The sequence below is a fragment of the Podarcis raffonei genome, chromosome 12 (genome assembly GCF_027172205.1).
Source record: "Podarcis raffonei isolate rPodRaf1 chromosome 12, rPodRaf1.pri, whole genome shotgun sequence".
NCBI classification, from domain to species: Eukaryota; Metazoa; Chordata; class Lepidosauria; order Squamata; family Lacertidae; genus Podarcis; species Podarcis raffonei.
Window position 1 is genome coordinate 55,947,115 of NC_070613.1, and position 20,553 is coordinate 55,967,667.

Sequence of the window (20,553 nt, forward strand, 5' to 3'; positions counted from 1 at the left end):
TTAGGCATCGGAATATGTGTCGTGTGTTGGAGGGCAGGTGTGGCCATCACCTACCCCTCCCCTTGTTGGGTATTCCGTTAAAGGAATCTGGCGGTCGTGGATCCTGTCCGATGCCCTGCTGGTGGCTATGGCCATGGCATGACCCCCGGTGACATCAGGGGAAGCATCCAGTTGTATTTGCATCAACAAGCTCCTTCCACTGGTTGTTCACCTTGACTCCTTGCTGAGCGGGGTGGAGTCATGTATAGACTGTTTGATCCAATGCCTAAAGCCAATACCACTCACATGCTGTAACCAATAAAGTTGTGGCTTTCTTTAGCCCATTAACCTTAAATTCATGTCTCCCTGTGTCTTATTTATCTCTAAGCGGGTGGCGGGTCCTCGACGCACAACTCACCAGCTCTGACATAGCTGGGTTTATGCTCAGCTGTGCCACATAGCTGTCAACTTTTCCCTTTCCTTGCGAGGAATCCTATTCAGAATAAGGGAATTTCCCTTTTAAAAAAAGGAATCGTTGACAGCTATGCTATGCCAGAGGTGTCTTTGCTTGGCTGTAGGAGCAAACCGAAGACACCAACTTAGTTTCTGTGCTTGCCTACCACTGAGTTTCGGTCCAGTTTTATTCTCATGCTTTGGTGAACCTCCTTTAGAAACGGATGCATGCTTTCCATCTCTTATAGTTGTGTTGGGTCTGATTTCTTTAATTTGAAAAACCCAGAAGAAACAAACTGCCTTGGGTACTGTTGCCATTCTTCGTTATCTGTTACACACCATACAGAGAACATTCTTGTGTTGCTTCAGCAGGAAATAGTAAAACAAATACTCGCCTTGAGATATATTATTAAGTCAGAAGATTGCAGTGGGGCGAGGGGGGGGGGAAGATTTCTTTTTTCCCCAACAGAAGATGTAGAGAAGAAAACCCAGCAGCACTTTCTGCTTGCATTTGGAGTGTGTGGAATTTTTCCTCCTTTGATAGCGAACTGAGAACTAATCCAGTCCCTAGTGCTGCTAATGGCTTTCATATGCATACTTCCCTGAATGTTGTGTAGTTTACAGATCTTGCTTAAGCAGCTTAAGTTCTAACAGTGCTGCCCCAAAACACTAGAAATAGTGGCGCCAATAAGAGCAAAGCAGCAGATGAAATAATTCTGAAGTGTCCTCTTCTTGGGAACATTCCATTCATTTTAAATATGAACTCTCTGCAGAAGTTATACTTTAAATGTGCTACCAAGAGCCCTATTTCTAAAGAATTTATGTTTTTAATTTATGTACTCTGCTTGTCAGGTTATTAGGTCCCTACATTTCCTCCTGTTGCTCTGGAAAGAGGCTAAAAGAAAAACAAAAATCCAGGGATGGGATAAGCAGGGTCTGCTGCTTCAGGGCAACTGCACATTGAAACTGACGCACTGATTCAAAATGGACACTGGGGAAAACGTTTGCATCCCAATGGATTAAAATCCAAACTTAAAGTAATTTTTCCCCCAAGTGTAGTACTTTTGTAGTTGTATTCACCTTACCTCGTTATGGCTGCAATACCATATCCACTTACCTGGGATTAAGCCCCATTGAACGCATTGCCGTCCCTACTAGACTTAGGCATGTGTAGGATTTCACTAATTGTTTTTCATATGATCTGTTAATTTTTATAGGTAGCATGGAGGGAAATACTTTAATATTTTGGTAAGAATGCAACTTCATGTTCAACTGTGTGTGAACTTGTGATAGCCAAAGCAGGTGATCAGTTACTTTCTTAAATATCTCTTGCTGGGCAGCGGCAGTAACAGGATATATTTCTAGATGGAGTGTTGGCTGAGTCACTACTGAAACAGTTCTTCACTTATCAAGACTAAATTAAATATTCATGCTTTTTTTTCTATGCCAATTCAGCATATTGGCAAAAATTACAACTGAATGTGTGCTCTTTCCCATTTATAGCTGATGCAGGAGTGCTGAATCTGTGTGGTGAACCTAGCTGTGTGGCTGTGAGGTACCCTTATCTCTAGTTAAGATAAAATAAACAAGTATTTCCAACCTTACAAGTCGGAGCTTCAGTTTCAGGATTAATTTCTAGAGAGAATAGTGGGTCAGAGTCAATATTCTAGAAGGAATCCACCGCCAGGCAAGGGGGGCAAGTTATGAGAGAGAAGCTCCTTGCCCATTGGGTTCAAATATCACTGTATTATAGAATGACTATGTAGCTGATCCATGATTCCTTATCATGGGTCTCTTCAAAGAGGTCACAACGAACCTCTCTCTCTCTCTCTGTATGTATGTCCAAGAAGACCTATTCTTCTATCTTTTTGTCCTTTTATATGCAATTAATCAATTTGCCATTATAACAGGTAGAGACAGCTCATACACTGCAGAGACCTCTGGAAGTAGCTGTGACAGGTTTTGCCAACCCTAATAGTCTTGCTGATCTGAGCTATTTTATTTGTAAGTCCACTGGACCCGTAAATTTGAATGAGAGAGAGTGTGCAGGCTGTAGTTTGGGACAGGGCCGGCCCTACCATAAGGCAGAGTGAGGGGTGGAAAATGGGTAGAAACGTTGCCACGTGGTCTGCCCTGCAGCCCCAAAGCTAGCTTTCTGCCCTAGTGTTAAGTTGTGGGTGAACATATCAGACGACACAGCGATTCTTCAAACAGCTCTTGTTTATTCAGAGGCCAGAACAGAACTGAGTCAGCCTGCTTATACAGAGCTCCAGTACAACGTTACTGTAGCAACTTTCTAAAACTATCCAATCACTGAATGTCACTTTCGATCCTTCATTTGCATAACTATCTACAGTATCCCCCTGCTGGCCCAGGGTGAGAACTTCAGTACATAACACCTAGCATGGCCAGTGCACCGACATGCTCCTATTGTGGGCCCAGATCATTGGGGGGGGGGCATTGGTGTCATATGCCTTGCCTCAGGCCCCAAAGGCCTCAGGTTGGCCCTGGTTAGGGAACAACATTGGAAGAGAAACACCTGCTTTTTGACCCAAACCCTGATAGACTCAGATGATCTGCAGTAATAACAAATGCACTCAGTTGTGACAGGATTGCTGTAAGAAGGCCCAAATATTGTAAAAAAAAGGGGGGGAGAAAAAAAGCCCCTGCTCTTTCAATAGCTCTACCCTAATTTTGATACATATTTTTCACATGACAGTGTAGTGGAATGCTGATTCTTGCTCTTCAATTAAAACACACACACCGCCTCCAAACTGCAGTTTTTCAATTAACAGCATATATTCCTTAATATAGAAAAATGGGAGAAATAATTATTTTTTCCATTCACTAATCCTTTATTCTTTGGGTTTGTTTTTTTTTAAAGTTTGCTTTCTTCACGCAGTTGGCAGTCTTCATTTTCTACTTCTGTACTGTGTCATGGTTTGCTTAAGCTTGGTGGTTTTTAAGGCTTGACCAAGCATTGACAGCAGCTGATGCAGGCATGTGCTAGGCTAGGCTGACGGAATAAATAAATGTACTGAAATGTCTCCCATCCCACCCCAATATTTTTTTAAAAAAAGAAACTAAAGACCATATTCTATTCCTCCCCCCCTTTTCTCAATAATTCCCATTGACATTAATGGGAGCATGATGCGTGGAACCGTAGAACCAAACAGAGCTTAATATTTAAAAGATGTGTCAACCTTATGTATTAAGTACATCATTGTGATGTTGCTTTGATGGGCCATAGAGCAGGTGTTTCTATAGAATTAATTATGGGATTTGTGGACCATCATTATGAAACTGAAATGTTTCTCAAATACACTGTCAGCTTACTGTTGCATTTTATTCTGCATGGAAAGTAGGCACCACCCTTTTAGCTTACAACATTATTATTATTATTATTATTATTATTATTATTATTATTATTATTGCTTCATATTTGAAGGAAAATGTGGTCACCACTGCATATTAATAAACTTAGGATCAAATTGTGCAAAAGAAGGAATAATGCAAATAAATTTTAAAGAGGGTGTTCATTACGGGGCATACGGAATAGAACCTTCCTGCCTTTTTCTTCATCAACAGTGCTATACTTGTCACACCCTAATAGTCTGCCCATATTGTCAAGCCAGCAGGGAGAAAGATCTGCCTGTTTCACCTCTAAGGCGCCTACTTTTGAGTAGACAAGCCTGGGCTGATTTTGAGCCATCTCCATTCAACAGCAAGATGGCATTCAATTAGTTCCCAAATGGTGAACTTGACTTTGTGGGTGACCCATACATTGCTCACAAGAGCAAATAAAAGGAAGAAGAGAGGAACTGCAGCTGTATCTGTAAAGATGAAGTGTTGATTGCCGCAGACTCCTTGAAACAGAGAGATGAATAAGGGGATAAGAAGAACATGCACATAAACTGAGAGAGTACTGTTTGGTAGTGGTTCAGGAAGGGTTAGAGGATAGCAATATGGATGAAGAACTAGAACCCCATTAAGGCCAGGGGGACATACTCTGAATTGATTAATAGTCTTTAGTTTTGTTGTATTTTTCTTCCTGATTTGAGACAAAGCACTTCAACTAAGGGCTCTTCCAGGTGACCTATTTAATGAGAATTCCTCCTGATTTGTTTGCACAAAAATTGTATGTTCAGAGGTTAGATGAAGTTGCTGTCATCCTTTACTTTCTAGTGCATTTTCCCATCACAGAAATGCTGGCTTTTTTGGAAGTGGGTTTGTTGTGCAAGAATACCAAATACATTTTAATTGCACAACTGGTATACATTTTGTAAGATTGTATTGTATTGAACTTTATTACGGCCATTGGCCCATCACACGACAGTTTCCCATACCAACATAATGTACTTAAACCTCCAAATTTAAAACCGCCAAAACTTACAAAAAACAGACAAGAACCAAAGCAAAACAAAAACAAAAGACCAACATCATACATTACAGTAAAGATTTTGTAAGATGATATTTTGTAATGCCGGTTACAATTGAATCAATCCGGAAGCAGCCTAAGTCTGCCACCTGATTAAATAATTTCATTTGAGTAATGTGAGTTTAAACAAACCAGTCAATTAAATGGAAAGTCATTAAATATTGCTAAAATCTCACTGTGTCTTTTTGAGATATTGAAGGATATGTAAAACTGTTGAAAATGTAAGAAACAATAGCTTCTGCTATAATAATAGCACAATCAACATTGCCTGTAAATGTATACAAGGCTGCCTTTAACTTTCCTCAGGTTATTTAAATTTCTTATGAATGCAGCCACAACAAATTAATCAGCTAAAACTTCCATTGGTTAATCAATTAATTAAAGTGCTTAAAGTCTGAAGCTCTAGTTCTGATTTTTAAAAAATGCGGAATAAAAATGCAAAGAAGTGTTTACTTGTGTTTCTACTTGGAATGAAATGTCTTGCGTAGTTAGGGTGGATCTACACACAGGAAAAAAAACCTATAAATAAGTCAGAAATTAAATTGTTATAACAAAAGGGGGGGAAACCTATGTAAAAATCGCTTAGAAAATTTGTTTGTTCTCCAGCGCCATCTGGTGTTGCATGTTTATAACGCATTCAAAGCACTGTTTTTCGACCAATGTAGTTGAGTCCTCAGTTTCCCCATTCCAGTGTTTAAGGGCTCTTATTAGCATTAGAAGTGACCTGGACTAAGCACAGTAAGTTACAAATCTTACACTACCCTTCATTTAAAAACAGCACAGCACTCAGCACCTGTGGTAGCATGAAATAACCAGCCTTTGTGGAAATACATGGTAAAGTTACAGAAAATCTAGATTTTTTTAATTACGATGTTCAACTAAGTTTTACTGAGAGTAGACCCACTGAAATTAAGGAACATGCATTAATTTCCATGAGTCCACTCTACTCGATGGGTAGGCAAACTAAGGCCTGGGGGCCGGATCCGGCCCAATTGCCTTCTAAATCCGGCCCGCGGACGGTCCGGGAATCAGTGTGTTTTTACATGAGTAGAATGTGTCCTTTTATTTAAAATGCATCTCTGGGTTATTTGTAGGGCATAGGAATTCGTTCATTATTATTATTTTTCCAAAATATAGTCCGGCCCCCCACAAGGTCTGAGGGACAGTGGACCAGTCCCCTGCTGAAAAAGTTTGCTGACCCCTGGTCTACTCTGAGTAAAACTAGGATCTGGAAGGTCACCGGGTAACCTTGGCTCAGTCTCTATATCTTAGCCTAACCTGCCTCGTGGGAAGAGGGAGGATCACTTTGGGCTTCTGGAAGAAAAGTGGGATATAAATGTAATAATAAATATGCAACACCCACGATAACTGGACATGCAGGCACACATCACTCCCTCTCCCTCTCTTTCTCTCCCTCACTCTCACATACAGATTGATGTGCACATCTCATACACAAACACATGCAAACAAACGTAGCCACAAGGAGTGGCTGGAAACTCTACATTTTATTTTTGCACAGATCATTCTGGGTTGCAGTAGAGCAGAAATCTTGTCTTTTAGTCTGAAAGAGCAGGCAGGCTTCTTGTCCAGTTTAAATGGTGTGGTTCTTAATGCTGAGATAAAGGATACCTAGGGGATCTCGAAAGTGCAGAAAGAAGGATCTTTTATCCATGATCTCAATGCAAGGTACCGCAACAGTTAAGATCAGAGATAAGCCCTGCATCTGATCTTTTAAGATTAAAAGAGCAGGAAAAGGCCTTATCTCCAATTTCAGCACTGTGGTGTTTTGTACTGAGACCAGAGGTTAAAGATCCCTCTGACTGTTCTTTAGAGTGGATCTCTGAAGGGCAGGCAGAGAGATTTTGTCTCCTGATTGGGAGATAAAGTACTGATCACTCTCCAAAGAACAGACAGATACCTCCTGGTCAGATTAAGAGATAAAATAGGGCTGGCTGGTGTTCCGCTTTTGTGGCTTGATAGGCTGGCCCACGGGACGCAGATGGCGCTGTGGGTTAAACCACAGAGCCTAGGACTTGCTGATCAGAAGTCAGCGGTTCGAATCCCCGTGATGGGGTGAGCTCCCATTGCTCTGTCCCTGCTCCTGCCAACCTAGCAGTTTGAAAGCACGTCAAAGTGCAAGTAGATAAATAGGTACTGCTCCGGCGGGAAGGTAAACGACGTTTCCGTGTGCTGCTCTGGTTTGCCAGAAGCGGCTTAGTCATGCTGGCCACATGACCTGGAAGCTGTATGCCGGCTCCCTCGGCCAGTAAAGCGAGATGAGCGCTGCAACCCCAGAGTCGGCCACGACTGGACCTAATGGTCAGGGGTCCCTTTACCTTTACCTTTTAGGCTGGCCCACAGGCTGCTATCCCCAGCCCCCTTTCCTGTTTTCTTTCCCACCCATCCCAAACTGCCAAACTTTTTCTCCCTTAAACTCCACTTACTAGGCCAGTGGCAGCAGCAGCATCTTTAGGCCAATATGTTTACACAGCTTGTTGAATTCATTCCGGTCTGAGTTTGGACCTGGATATACCTTGGCCGCCCTGTTGGATGACTTACCTGATTCACACTCCATTGACCTCATTAATCCACAGTTCTAGTAATCTTTCTACTGCATGGTCAGACTGCTTACAGTTGACAAAATGGTAGCTCCTTGGGGGGCGGGATTGGTGCAATTTGAAAGTGTGGTGCCTGCTGTGCCACAGGCTGCCAGGAGTTTTGTACAGGGGGTGGGGTTTGGATATTTCAGCCATATTTCCCCACATACAATCATGTATGGCCACTTCCTGGAATATTTCCACAAGGATTTGCAACCTATTTATACTTCCTAGTTGTTTGTAATATATAAACAAAAATTAAAATGCATCCTTCAAACCACCAATGAGCTTGTGAGCAAACAAGTACTTTAAATGGCAATTGTAAAAAATGTAGAAATGTTGTTGACAACCAGGCCTTGTGTGATATACTGCATCTGATGTAAAGAGATTGTTCTGTTTTCTCAACAAGACAAGCTCTACTCATGTATAGATCAGATTCTGCTTAATTTGGCCCTGATTAATGAAATATTGTCTGAAGGTAATGTCAATGTCAGTGTTTTGGACCATGCACTAGTCTGTGTCCTACACTCACTTGATAACCACAGTGCTAGATTTTGTGCTTGATGCCTTAAACCACTACTTCTTTGTGACTCCCCCCCTAGTGAAGCAACAATTGGGAAAAGACATGGAGGAATTCTTTCAGTTCAGTGACCTCCCAGAAATCTCACCTGAATTGCTTTGGGACTCAATTAAAACTGTGCTTAGGTGGGGGGCCTGCATCAAGGCCACTTCTACTTTAAAAAGGCAGAGGGGATCTATTTGGACACAATAGATATCAGACATTGCTGCACAAACGCACTGGTAATGTTAGGGTATACCATAGAATTGTGGGCAAAAGAAACTAGATTGCAGTGGCAGATACCCATAAAATCCAAAACTCTATGGCATATCTAAATAGAATGTATTCTGTATTCAGAAATGAGTCCTAGGTTGCGGGCCAGAACTTTCGAGGAAAAAAGTTGCCCAAATTCAAGTTATGTGGGTTTCCAAAGGGGATGTTTGGTATAAAAATGGGTATATGTTGTGCTTTTGCATACTTTATGTTGTACTGTACTGTATTCCTCTGATCTTCCTGACCCTGCCATTATCAATACTTGCCTTGATAAAGTTGATCTTCCCCACTGCTGAGGAAGTTACCTCAGCAATTAAAACGAACTAACTAAACAATGGGGAAGTCCCAGGTGTATTTGGGTTCAGAGGTGAGTTTTACAAAGCCTTTCAGACAGTTCTGCTCCCATATGTGCAGCAGTTCTGCTATGGCATTCTGGGCAAAGGTGGGATTTCAGAAATAGAGCATCATTCCTGATGTGTAGGGCTTCCAAAGCTAAGCAGGGATCCAATGTCCCTGTGATCATACCAACCTTGTTGAACCAAGAGACCAAACTCTTTGTCTGTTTTGCCCACATGATTAAATTGCTTTGTGACCAAATTTATTGCTGACGATCAAACTGGCCTTATGCCTGGAAGACAACTGAATTGGTTCTTGGGGTGATAAATTTGATACATTATTCTGTCACTTTTGTCTTTAAATGTTGTAGGGATATCGCGGAGTGGGGCAGTGGGGTCCGGAGGGAGCACACTTCCCCACCAGCAGGCCGCCACAATCTGCCTGCACGCGTGACCTTGGGGTGCAGGGCAACCCCCACCAGACAAGCCACAGTTGTCTGTACATCGTTCCACCTCTGCCTGACCTTTAGCGATCTCAGCAGTTTGCGGTGTCCTGTCTGTAACCCTTTCCCATGAGACTTTTGTCTCCATTCGTCATACACCGTGCAAGGGGAAAATGACGCTGTGGAACAGGTGCCAAAATAACTTTGTACTACCCCACAATCTCGGGACGGAAGATGTGTAAAGGTCACAGCCCAAAAATGTATCTGCCTAGCTTGCATATTTGTCTCAATAAAAAGAGGCTCCACAGGAATGTCAGCAGCTCGCTACAGCCCACCTGTGCGCAGCTCACATGATGATCAACACCTGTCTTGGGCCTTCACTTCAAAACGTGTTCAAGGCATTTGACCGCATTGAGTGGCCCTTTTCTAATATGTGTTTGTGAGAAATTTAATCTTGGACCTCATTTTAGCAGTTCTCTTAAACAGGTCTATAGTGGCTCTGGTAGCATAGTCTTGATCAACAATAGTGATCTGAGACTATCCAGATCAATTGTGGAATGAGACAGGGATATCCCCTTTCCTCTCTCATTTTTGCACTGGCTGTGGAAGTGCTTCTATTTTTTAAAAAAATATTTTATTTAGGATTTTCTTGTTTTACAGAAGTGTAATGCCTCGTATTTTTCCCCCCATGTAACATTTTTACAAATCCGTTTCATTTGTTGAGGCATTAGGGGGAGAAGAAAAAAAAAAGGGAAAAAGAAAGGGGGTGGAGGGAGGGAAGATGGATGGGGGTGGGGTCGGGTGGCGGTGTTTCTATTATGCTTAATGTATGTAGAGTTTGGTGTCAGCGTTGTTTGTGTTGTTCACTTGTGTTCCTATGGTGGTGAGAGAGGTTGGGGTTGGCCTAGGGTGTGATTGTTTGCTTGTGATTGGCTGTGGTGATCTTTGTTTTCGTGTGTGAGTGGGGTGGGTGGGTGTTTTGGATCAGGTTAGCCATATTGATTTGTATGCTGTTGGTGGATTATTGTCATTGTCCTGTTGGGCTGTGTATGTGATAAAGGGGAGCCATACCGGGGTGAAGGCGTCTTCTTCTGTTTGTCCCCGTGTCAGTTTCAGTTTATTAGTTAATTTTTCTAGTAGGGCTGTTTCCCATACTATATGGTACCATTGGTCCATGCTTACTCCTGACAGGTCTCTCCAGTGTCTGGTTATGGTGTTTCTGGCTGCTGAAAGTAGGTGGGTTATGAGTTCTTTGTGGTGTAAATGGGCATTGTTGTCTTGGAAGATGTTTAGTAGGGCCAATTCTGGGGTGATATCTAATACTTGTTTAGTTATTTTACATATTTCTCGTATGGCTGTTGCCCAGAATAGTTGGATTTTGGGACACTCCCACCACATGTGGAGGTATGTGCCTGTGGAGGTGCACCCTCTCCAGCATTTTGGTGAGGTTCCTGGGCGTATTAGCGCTAGTTTCCTTGGTGTTAGGTACCACCTGTAGGTGAGTTTCAGTGTGAGTTCTTTTCTTTTCGTTGATATGGATTTAAAGGGAGGTTTAGACCACATTCTGGTCCATTGCGTGGGGTTTTATTTGATCGGATTCACAAATCACTGGCCATACCTTCATCAGCTAAGACTGGCTACTCCTAAATTAAGGAGTTTTAAATACGTGGGTGTGTATTTTACAAAAGAAATCAATCATCTTTAAAGGCATAACTTTTCAGCATTTCCATCTGCTGAAATAGGCAAGAAGCTTTATCTGAAAAATTTACCCAGCTGGGTAAACTAGCAGCAGGTGAAGTCAAAGGTGTCCTTTCTCTGTCTTAAATTAATTCCAGTCCAAGGGAACCCAGGCCACCTCTCGCTCATCTATCCTGTTGACAAGGTGTGATATCAAAGGTGGGGCAGTCATTTCTGATGGTGTCCCACAGCATGTGCATGCCTTCCCCTCTTTTATATTTACTGTTTAGTGATATGCGTGTCTTAATGGTAAGGTCTAGGCCTTATGTACAAGGTGTGTGTTCTGGATGCAGGGGGATTCGTTCACTCATTATTATTATTTTTGAGGGGGAGTTCTGAGTACAGTGGTACCTCGGGTTAAGAATTTAATTCATTCTGGAGGTCCGTTCTTAACCTGAAACTATTTTTAACCTGAGGTACCACTTTACCTAATGGGGCCTCCCACTGCCACCGCGCCGCTGCCACACGATTTCTGTTCTCATCCTGAGGCAAAGTTCTTAACCCGAGGTACTATTTCTGGGCTAGCAGAGTCTGTAACCTGAAATGTCTGTAACCTGAAGCATCTGTGACCCAAGGTACCACTGTATTCTCTTCTGTACATTTATGTAGCATACATGTTGTTTTATTTGATGTACTGGCTACTGTTTTTGAACTAAAATATATCTTTTTAAATAAAAAAATGTGACGGGATGGATTTACTGTCATTCACATGCACGAGAGGCATGGACCAAATTATGCCTGATCCATCTACCCTTGCTGTGATCAAATGTTTAGCATACTTACAGATCCCATCTCACTTACTAACTTGCTATTTTATGGACATGAGCATGCAAAGTATGGTCAATGTTTCTAGACAGATCCAAACTGCTGGATACATCCATACATGCAGTTTCTATAGAGTAAATGTAGAAAAGGAGTGATATAGTAGAAATCATATATGTGTGCATGGCTGTAATGACATTTCCTTGTATCGCATCTATCAGGTTAGAAGCAGCTAATAATTTTCTTCTTTCTACTCACAGCCTGGCATTATAAAGGCATATCCTCATAAATCAACCTCAACGTGGAACATTGCTTAGGAAATATAAATGTATGTGCATTGCAGAATGATCGGAGATTACAAAAATATATCAGGAGTCAAAAGTAGCTGGTGGAGAAATGCTATGTCTTTAGTTTATTGAGATTGTTTGGAGGATCCTAATGTACTGTCACTGAAAGAATAATTTTTCCTTTACAATCTACTTAGCAAAGATTTATCGATCCTTTCCCCCTTCATAGAGAATTACTGATCCATTTTAGAAAATCAGATTTTCACACCTTTCATGAGAATGTGCACAGCACAGTTCCCCTGGGATTGCCAAGGAAGTTGACTTTGACATGAAATCCCCAGGTACCAGGGCACAACAGCCTATAGTCTCTTTGCTGATTTGTTGCACAGGGTGGTAAAATACTTTTATACATTTATAGAGAAATGATTGCACTGCAAGGACTTATTTTTCTATGCTAGTGAATGGCGTTCAGGGTGCTATTATTTGTGTATACAGCATTTTTCAAGGCTCCCCCCCCTTCCTCTTCCCACTTCTCAGCAGTGATGTTATGAACAGCAAGGTAAGATAAAAGTTGTTGAAATTCAGGTTGCAAAGCAGGAGGGTAGGACTGAATTTTCCTCTGCATGCCCTCGCCAGTGTGTGTTTGTGTGTGTATGTATAAATATCTTTGTTTGTGATGTGTCTGTTCTCTGTTCTCATTACAGTTGTATCCTAGGTAGCTAAACATTAGGCATGTTGTATTGAAGTATGCATCATAATGAAGGTGATTTATTATAATTAAAACAGCACAGAGAGCAGCTTTTATTAGACATATTGTTTCACAGGAGAGCTTAATAAAGGGCATTATTATTAGTTATAGATCTGTGTGAAGGATGTTGTTTACTGAGAGTTATGTGAGTATTAGTCAAAGTCTGAAGTTGCTCATTTGAGCTGTCCGAGAGAGAGAGAGAGAGAGAGAGAGACATTCTGTGCCCAGCAAAGAAAAGAATTTTAAGACTGTTGGGGAGGGAGAGAGAAAGGAAATGCCAAGTGCATGAAGTGTTCTCTGCAGGAGCAGTTCTAGAATACTTTTATTACATTTCTTAGGACACAATGGCATGGACTGTAAGTAGTTTCAGTCTCTCAATATAACAATGCACATAAAGTTGAGGTCAGATTGGGTTCGCTCCGGGCTTTGATGCTGCAGAAGGTCGCCAAGGGAATCGATTAATAATAATAATAATAAACCCAGAAAGAGAGAGGGAGACGGGAGTATTCCCTGCAATCAATGAGACCCCCCCCTCCCCATTTAAAGTGGACGCTGCTGGGTGTGAGTCTCAGAGCTTCAAACCGGGTTTTCTGCAGCTCAAGGAGGCTAAGTGCAAGAGGCCCTGCAAATGCATTGTTTTCCTTTTTTTGTAACTGGGACTTGTCGCAATGGGGGCACAGCCGGGCAGGTCAGCTGGAGAACCTGTCGGGTGAAGACTAAGCAGAAAGATCAGCAGCACAAATATAATGGATACTCATTGCTGTAAATTTTGTTTAGATATATTTCTCTTCCTAGGTGACTGGACTGAGATGGTTTTTGAAAACTTTAAAATGTACGATATCTTTTCCTTTCGATTTCCTATTGTTCTACAGACAGTCCCTTCTAATAAGTCTAGATTTCTACAGGATGCTGACAATTATTGTGGGTTGTTGAAATGATACTGTCTTCTTTTAAGGGAGTTTGGGATAAACTTGTAGCTAACAAGTGCTGTCTTTTAAAGAAGTTTCCAAAGTGGCTGAAAGTGCTTTTAGGATTTCCTCCTCATTCTAGTGCATTACTACTTCATGGTGAAGAAAGCATTTGGAAGTAATGAGGTTTTGGCAATGTTGCAATAGCGCATAATTGTAGCAAGGAGTGTTTTTTGTTTTTTTTAAAGGCAGTATTGAATGCACGAGGCCAGGTTTTTTTGTCTGTCCGTGTACATCTTGAAAGAAATTTAGTCTGAATGGAATTCAGACTAAAGAAACCTAGCTAAACCAAATCACCAGTACTTAAGTGGATTTGGCCTTTAAAATTAGTACGTAGAGTGATTTAACTGGATTGTGAACTAGGTTTCAGATAGTCATCAGAGTAACTGAGATTAGAATTATGAAATTGCCTTCTTTACTGTACTGATTAAAGTCATACATAAGATTGTGAAGGAAATCAGCACCTTATCAGGGATACAGAGCTGTTATAAAGAAATCACAGATAAATGTAGTATGTGAAACACTTTAGACTTGCAAAAACTGCTCTATAATATAAAGCAATATTATTGTTAAAGTGTTCTTTCTATTTAGATTTTGTTTAAAATATGTTATATGAAAAGTATGTAAGGATGCAAAAGATAAAACTATGGGCAAGATCCAATGCAAGTTGAGCATTTTTTAAAATCCATTGCTTTCCATGGGCAAGACTTGCACACATGTCGCGTGATAGCAGTGGGACAATCCTTTGCTGTGGAGCCCCATTGAATTCAGCTGAGCTGACACCTGAGTAAAGCTGTGTAAGATGTTTCCAAGCAGAGATTGCAAACTGCACTAACAGCAGAGGGGTACTTGTTGAAACTTTGCTGTGCAGGCAAAATGGGTAAACAAGCTTCATCAAAACTATGGAAGGACGAGAGTCTTACAAATGAATACTTGATGAAAGTGGTCTTGACTTTTTATGTATCAAAGTTGCTGTTATTCTCAAAATAATACTTCTGAGAATTTCTTTTGGGTGATTTGCGTCCGTCTTACATGAGCGTACTTTGTTCTATCTGTGCTTATTCTTTGTGTAAATGCATTGAAATGATGATGATAACGAGGATGGTAACAGATACTGTTCAGAATTCAAAATCAGCAAGCCTTCTGTAGTTTCAGCATCCTTTCCAGTAACTGAGTCAAAATGTAAGGAACTGATTGTGTCAGAAACTGATGGTTGTGGGTGCAGAGCCAGGTCATAATGCCCTGGCTAAATAAGGGCACTGACAGGCTACTTAATTCAAACAAACATTTAATAATAAATTAACCAAAAGCTTGTGGGAAAATCTTCTTTCCTCCACAGAAGGCAGTCGAAGTTTGTTTGCTAAAAGTAAGGAGAATGCCCTTAAGAGTGCTGAAATACATGCATGCAGGAGAATAACTTAAAATGCTACTTCAACATAATTTCTTTTAGCAGGGTCATTTGCAATTCAAGCAGAATGTATGCTCACCCGAAAGGATTTGTTTGTGTTGTCCTCTATGCCCAGAGTAGGGGCACTTCACTTTATATTATTATCATTTAAAACAGCACCTGAGCCTTCCTAAAATGGGTTTCAATATACCGTTTGCTTCCTAAGACCTGGTGCTAATTTTAAATTTAAAAGTACTTAATGATGGCTAACAAATGGCTTTAACATTTTCCCTCTCTCTGGAACGTTGGACCTCAGTCTGGTTCATAGAAAACTTAGTGGGAGTCTGACCAAGTTTATCAATATAATAAATTATATACGTCTAGAATATTGGATTGTTTAAAGTGATATTATCATCTCTTTCAATTTAGACAATAAATGATAGGACTAGCCCTGCTTTCTTTAATAGGTTTTAATATATTGTGCTTTCTAATATGAAGTAGAAATATGTTTCCTCTTTGGCAAAAATTAACGTGTAAGAAACATTTGCTTGAGTTTCCTTCCATAAATTTTCCTCTCAGAGAACCCCCATATATTTAACTGATTGTACCTCTCCACTTTGCCACCATCACCACCAGTCTTTGTCAACTAGAAGGACGCCATCTTGGATTTGTTTTTGTGGAAGGGGTGAAGCCAGGACATTTTCAAAAACCTTCTGTCTCGTGTTTACTTAGCAATTTCTACCCCTTTCTGGTCCCATTTTCTTGACCCCATCCAAACTGTACACACACTCAGACACCCCGCTCCCTATTCCTGGTGAACATGTACTCTTGAACCCCCTTCTCTATCTTCTTGTCCCAAATACATCCTTCCCAATTTTTCCACTTGCTGCCCCTCTTTTCCCTCCCCAGAGAGCCACAAGCTCCTCTCATTGAGGACTTGTGGGACTTATTTAAGGGCAAGCAAAATCCCTGATGTGTATAATGTGTTCAGAAGGATGTATATTGCAAGTATATTGTCAGACAGGGTTATGACACCCCTTTTTGCAATAATGGAGGACAGATTTTGACCAGTCCACCTTAGTGTCCAAAACTGTAGCACTTTTCTTCCCATGCTTGGGTCTGAAAGGCATTTTCATCTTTATAGAAGAAAGTAAAGAGATGCATACATGTACACCACTGGGCCTGAAACTAAACCCTGTCTCTCATACCCCTCCACTGAATCCAACGACTGAGGTTCAGACTGCTTCTGCATCCTATGTTCTGGTTCTTCATCATGCTGGAATGTTAGAAACAGGTTTAATGTTACAAAGTTTTGCCACAGACTCATTCCACAGCCTTGGGAAATCATTTTCTCTCAGATTTGGAACCCCATCTTGTAAATGGCAATTTAAAATTCACAATGGAACAATTGAAAAATGTGTTTTATGCCACAAACTCAGTACCTAAGTGTGCTGGGCCCGGGGATAACCCGAAACGTGGTCCAGGACCGGACCAGAATCCGAAGGTTCCACTAGGAATCAGTCCGACAGGGCCAAGGCAGGAAGCCAGGCAAGGACAGGTGCAGGATCTCAGGCAGGATCTGTTGTTGTTGTTGTTTAGTCGTTTAGTCGTGTCCGACTCTTCGTGACCCCATGGACCAGAGCACGCCAGGCACCTCTGTCCTCCACTACCTCCCGCAGTTTGGTCAGACTCATGTTTGTGGCTTCGAGAACACTATCCAACCATCTCATCCTCTGTCGCCCCCTTCTCCTTGTGCCCTCCATCTTTCCCAGCATCAGTGTCTTCTCCAGGGAGTCTTCTCTTCTCATGAGGTGGCCAAAGTACTGGAGCCTCAGCTTCACGATCTGTCCTTCCAGTGAGCACTCAGGGCTGATTTCATTAAGAACGGATGCGTTTGATCTTCTTGCAGTCCATGGGACTCTCAAGAGTCTTCTCCAGCACCATAATTCAAAAGCATCAATTCTTCGGCGATCAGCCTTCTTTATGGTCCAGCTCTCACTTCCATACATCACTACTGGGAAAACCATGCCTTTAACTATACGGACCTTTGTTGGCAAGGTGACGTCTCTACTTCTCAAGATGCTGTCTAGGCCTGTCATTGCCCTTCTCCCAAGAAGCAGGCGTCTTTTAATTTCGTGGCTGCTGTCACCATCTGCAGTGATCATGGAGCCCAAGAAAGTAAAATCCCTCACTGCCTCCATTTCTTCCCCTTCTATTTGCCAGGAGGTGATGGGACCAGTGGCCATGATCTTCGTTTTTTTGATGTTGAGCCTCAGACCATATTTTGCGCTCTCCTCTTTCACCCTCATTAAAAGGTTCTTTAATTCCTCCTCACTTTCTGCCATCAAGGTTGTGTCATCTGCATATCTGAGGTTGTTGATATTTCTTCCGGCAATCTTAATTCCAGTTTGGGATTCATCCAGCCCAGCCTTTCGCATGATGTATTCTGCGTATAAATTAAATAAGCAGGGAGACAAAATACAGCCTTGTCGTACGCCTTTCCCAATTTTGAACCAATCAGTTGTTCCATATCCAGTTCTAACTGTAGCTTCTTGTCCCACATAGAGATTTCTCAGGAGACAGATGAGGTGATCAGGCACTCCCATTTCTTTAAGAACTTGCCATAGTTTGCTGTGGTCGACACAGTCAAAGGCTTTTGCATAGTCAATGAAGCAGAAGTAGATGTCTTTCTGGAACTCTCTAGCTTTCTCCATAATCCAGCGCATGTTTGCAATTTGGTCTCTGGTTCCTCTGCCTCTTCTAAATCCAGCTTGCACTTCTGGGAGTTCTCGATCCACATACTGTTTGAGCCTTCCTTGTAGAATTTTAAGCATAACCTTGCTAGCGTGTGAAATGAGTGCAATTGTGCGGTAGTTGGAGCATTCTTTGGCACTGCCCTTCTTTGGGATTGGGATGTAGACTGATCTTCTCCAATCTTCTGGCCACTGCTGAGTTTTCCAAATTTGCTGGCATATTGAGTGTAGCACCTTAACAGCATCATCTTTTAAAATTTTAAATAGTTCAGCTGGAATACCATCACTTCCACTGGCCTTGTTATTTGCAGTGCTTTCTAAGGCCCATTTGACTTCACTTTCCAGGATGTCTGGCTCAAGGTCAGCAACCACACTACCTGGGGTGTACGAGACATCCATATCTTTCTGGTATAATTCCTCTGTGTATTCTTGCCACCTCTTCTTGATGTCTTCTGCTTCTGTTAGGTCCTTACCACTTTTGTCCTTTATTATGGTAATCTTTGTACGAAATGTTCCTTTCATATCTCCAATTTTCCTGAACAGATCTCTGGTTCTTCCTATTCTGTTGTTTTCCTCTATTTGTTTGCATTGCTCGTTTAAGAAGGCCTTCTTGTCTCTCCTTGCTATTCTTTGGAAATCTGCATTCAATTTCCTGTATCTTTCACTATCTCCCTCGCATTTTGCTTGCCTTCTCTCCTCCGCTATTTGTAAGGCCTCGTTGGACAGCCACTTTGCTTTCTTGCATTTCCTTTTCATTGGGATGGTTTTCGTTGCTGCCTCCTGTACAATGTTACGAGCCTCCATCCATAGTTCTTCAGGCACTCTGTCCACCAAATCTAAATCCTTAAACCTGTTCGTCACTTCCACTGTGTATTCATAAGGGATTTGACTTAGATTGTATCTTACCGGCCCAGTGGTTTTTCCTACTTTCTTCAGTTTAAGCTTGAATTTTGCTATAAGAAGCTGATGATCTGAGCCACAGTCAGCTCCAGGTCTTGTTTTTGCTGACTGTATAGAGCTTCTCCATCTTTGGCTGCAGAGAATATAATCAATCTGATTTCGATACTGCCCATCTGGTGATGTCCATGTGTAGAGTCGTCTCTTGTGTTGTTGGAAAAGCGTGTTTGTGATGACCAGCTTGTTCTCTTGACAGAACTCTATTAGCCTTTGCCCTGCTTCGTTTTGATCTCCAAGGCCAAACTTGCCAGTTGTTCCTTTTATCTCTTGATTCCCTACTTTAGCATTCCAATCCCCTATAATGAGAAGAACATCCTTCTTTGGTGTCACTTCTATAAGGTCTTGTAAGTCTTCATAGAATTGGTCTATTTCAGTTTCTTCAGCAGCAGTGGTTGGAGCATAAACTTGGATTACTGTGATGTTAAAAGGTCTGCCTTGGATTCGTATCGAGATCATTCTATCATTTTTGAGATTGCATCCCAGTACAGCTTTCGCCACTCTTTTGTTGACTATGAGGGCCACTCCATTTCTTTTATGGGTTTCTTGCCCACAGTAGTAGATGTGATGGTCATCCGAACTGAATTCGCCCATTCCCGTCCATTTTAGTTCACTGATGCCCAGGATGTCAATATTTATTCTTGCCATCTCATTTTTGACCACCTCCAACTTACCCAGGTTCATGGTTCTTACATTCCAGGTTCCTATGCAATATTTTTCTTTACAGCATTGGACTTTCCTTTCGCTTCCAGGCATATCCGCAACTGAGCGTCCTTTCGGCTTTGGCCCAGCCGCTTCATCAGCTCTGGATCTACTTGTACTTGCCCTCCGCTCTTCCCCAGTAGCATGTTGGACGCCTTCCGACCTGAGGGGCTCATCTTCCAGCGTCATAACTTTTATATGCCTGTTGTCTTTGTCCATGGAGTTTTCTTGGCAAGGATACTGGAGTGGCTTGCCGGTTCCTCCTCCAGGTGGATCACGTTTGGTCAAAACTCTCCACTATGACCTGTTCATCTTGTGTGCCCTGCTCGGCATAGTTCATAGCTTCTCTGAGTTCTTCAAGCCCCTTCGCCACGGCAAGGCAGTGATCCATGAAGGGGCAGGCAGGATCTAGCATACAGCAATGTTGCTCCCGCAACCTGGGGCGGGGTCTGACAGCCTTTTATCTTTGTTGGGGTAGCAGCCGGTCCTGATCCCCCGGCGACTCACCTCCCTGTTTCGCCCGAAGGCGAGCACTCCTCCTGTGAGTACTCAGGTCTCTCCTTCTCTCAGACCTCAGTCTCTGCAGCTCGGGAGACGTCGGTGGGTTACTAGACCCAGGGGCCGTCTCAGCCTCCCCTGACGCAACTGGTAGTGGAGCAGCTGTAAGTGATGACCCAACTGAAGGCATCTGGAGCCAGGGCAGGCTCAGGCCCCTGACTCAGCCCAGCTGGTGTTTGTTGCAGGGGAATCTATGCAGACTGGGGCTCTTCAGGACCAGGCCCCAGACTTGGTTCAGATGATGCCTGAGGCAAAGGATCCGGTGCAGACTGAGACTCCTCTGGTTCCAAGTCCAAGCCTGAGTCCCAGGCCATCACACTAAGCAAGCTGCCTGTCTCCTGCCCCCGAATCATGGGGAGCAGAGGCTGTGTCATAGCCATGGCAGAGCTTCCCCCTCACAGCTTTAGTGCTTCCTCCTCATCTTGCCATGCCATCTGCTGCGACACGCATGCAAGGTTCAGCAGCCAGTTGCATGTGTGCAAGGGGGCGTGGCTTGGGAGCAGACCAGAGGGAGAACCTCTTCCCTCTGGTCTGCTCTCTGACTGTAGAAGCTAGCCATGCCAATGCTCAGGCCTCAGTCTTTGGGAGATTCGCCTCCCACCCTCCCTTTTTCCTGTTGG

The 20,553-nt window shown here is 42.5% G+C and overlaps 1 protein-coding gene across 1 annotated transcript; it reads right to left on the reverse strand.

The window, feature by feature from the left end:
• Positions 1–16,561: 16,561 nt before the first annotated feature.
• LOC128398398 (uncharacterized) lies at positions 16,562–19,781 on the reverse strand. Its single transcript, XM_053359412.1, has 2 exons — positions 18,668–19,781; positions 16,562–17,947 (listed from the first exon to the last, which is right to left on the reverse strand). Exons 1-2 carry the CDS (start codon positions 19,592–19,594, stop codon positions 16,562–16,564), a joined length of 2,313 nt encoding a protein of 770 aa, XP_053215387.1. The 5' UTR covers positions 19,595–19,781.
• Positions 19,782–20,553: the final 772 nt, after the last annotated feature.

Coding starts and splice junctions, on each gene's coding strand:
- LOC128398398 (XM_053359412.1), bottom strand. CDS start 19,594: ATGGACAAAGACAACAGGCATATAAAAGTTATGACGCTGGAAGATGAG. Junction 17,948..18,667: donor ATCAGCTTCTTATAGCAAAA/TTCAAGCTTAAA, acceptor GTTAAGGTGCTA/CACTCAATATGCCAGCAAAT.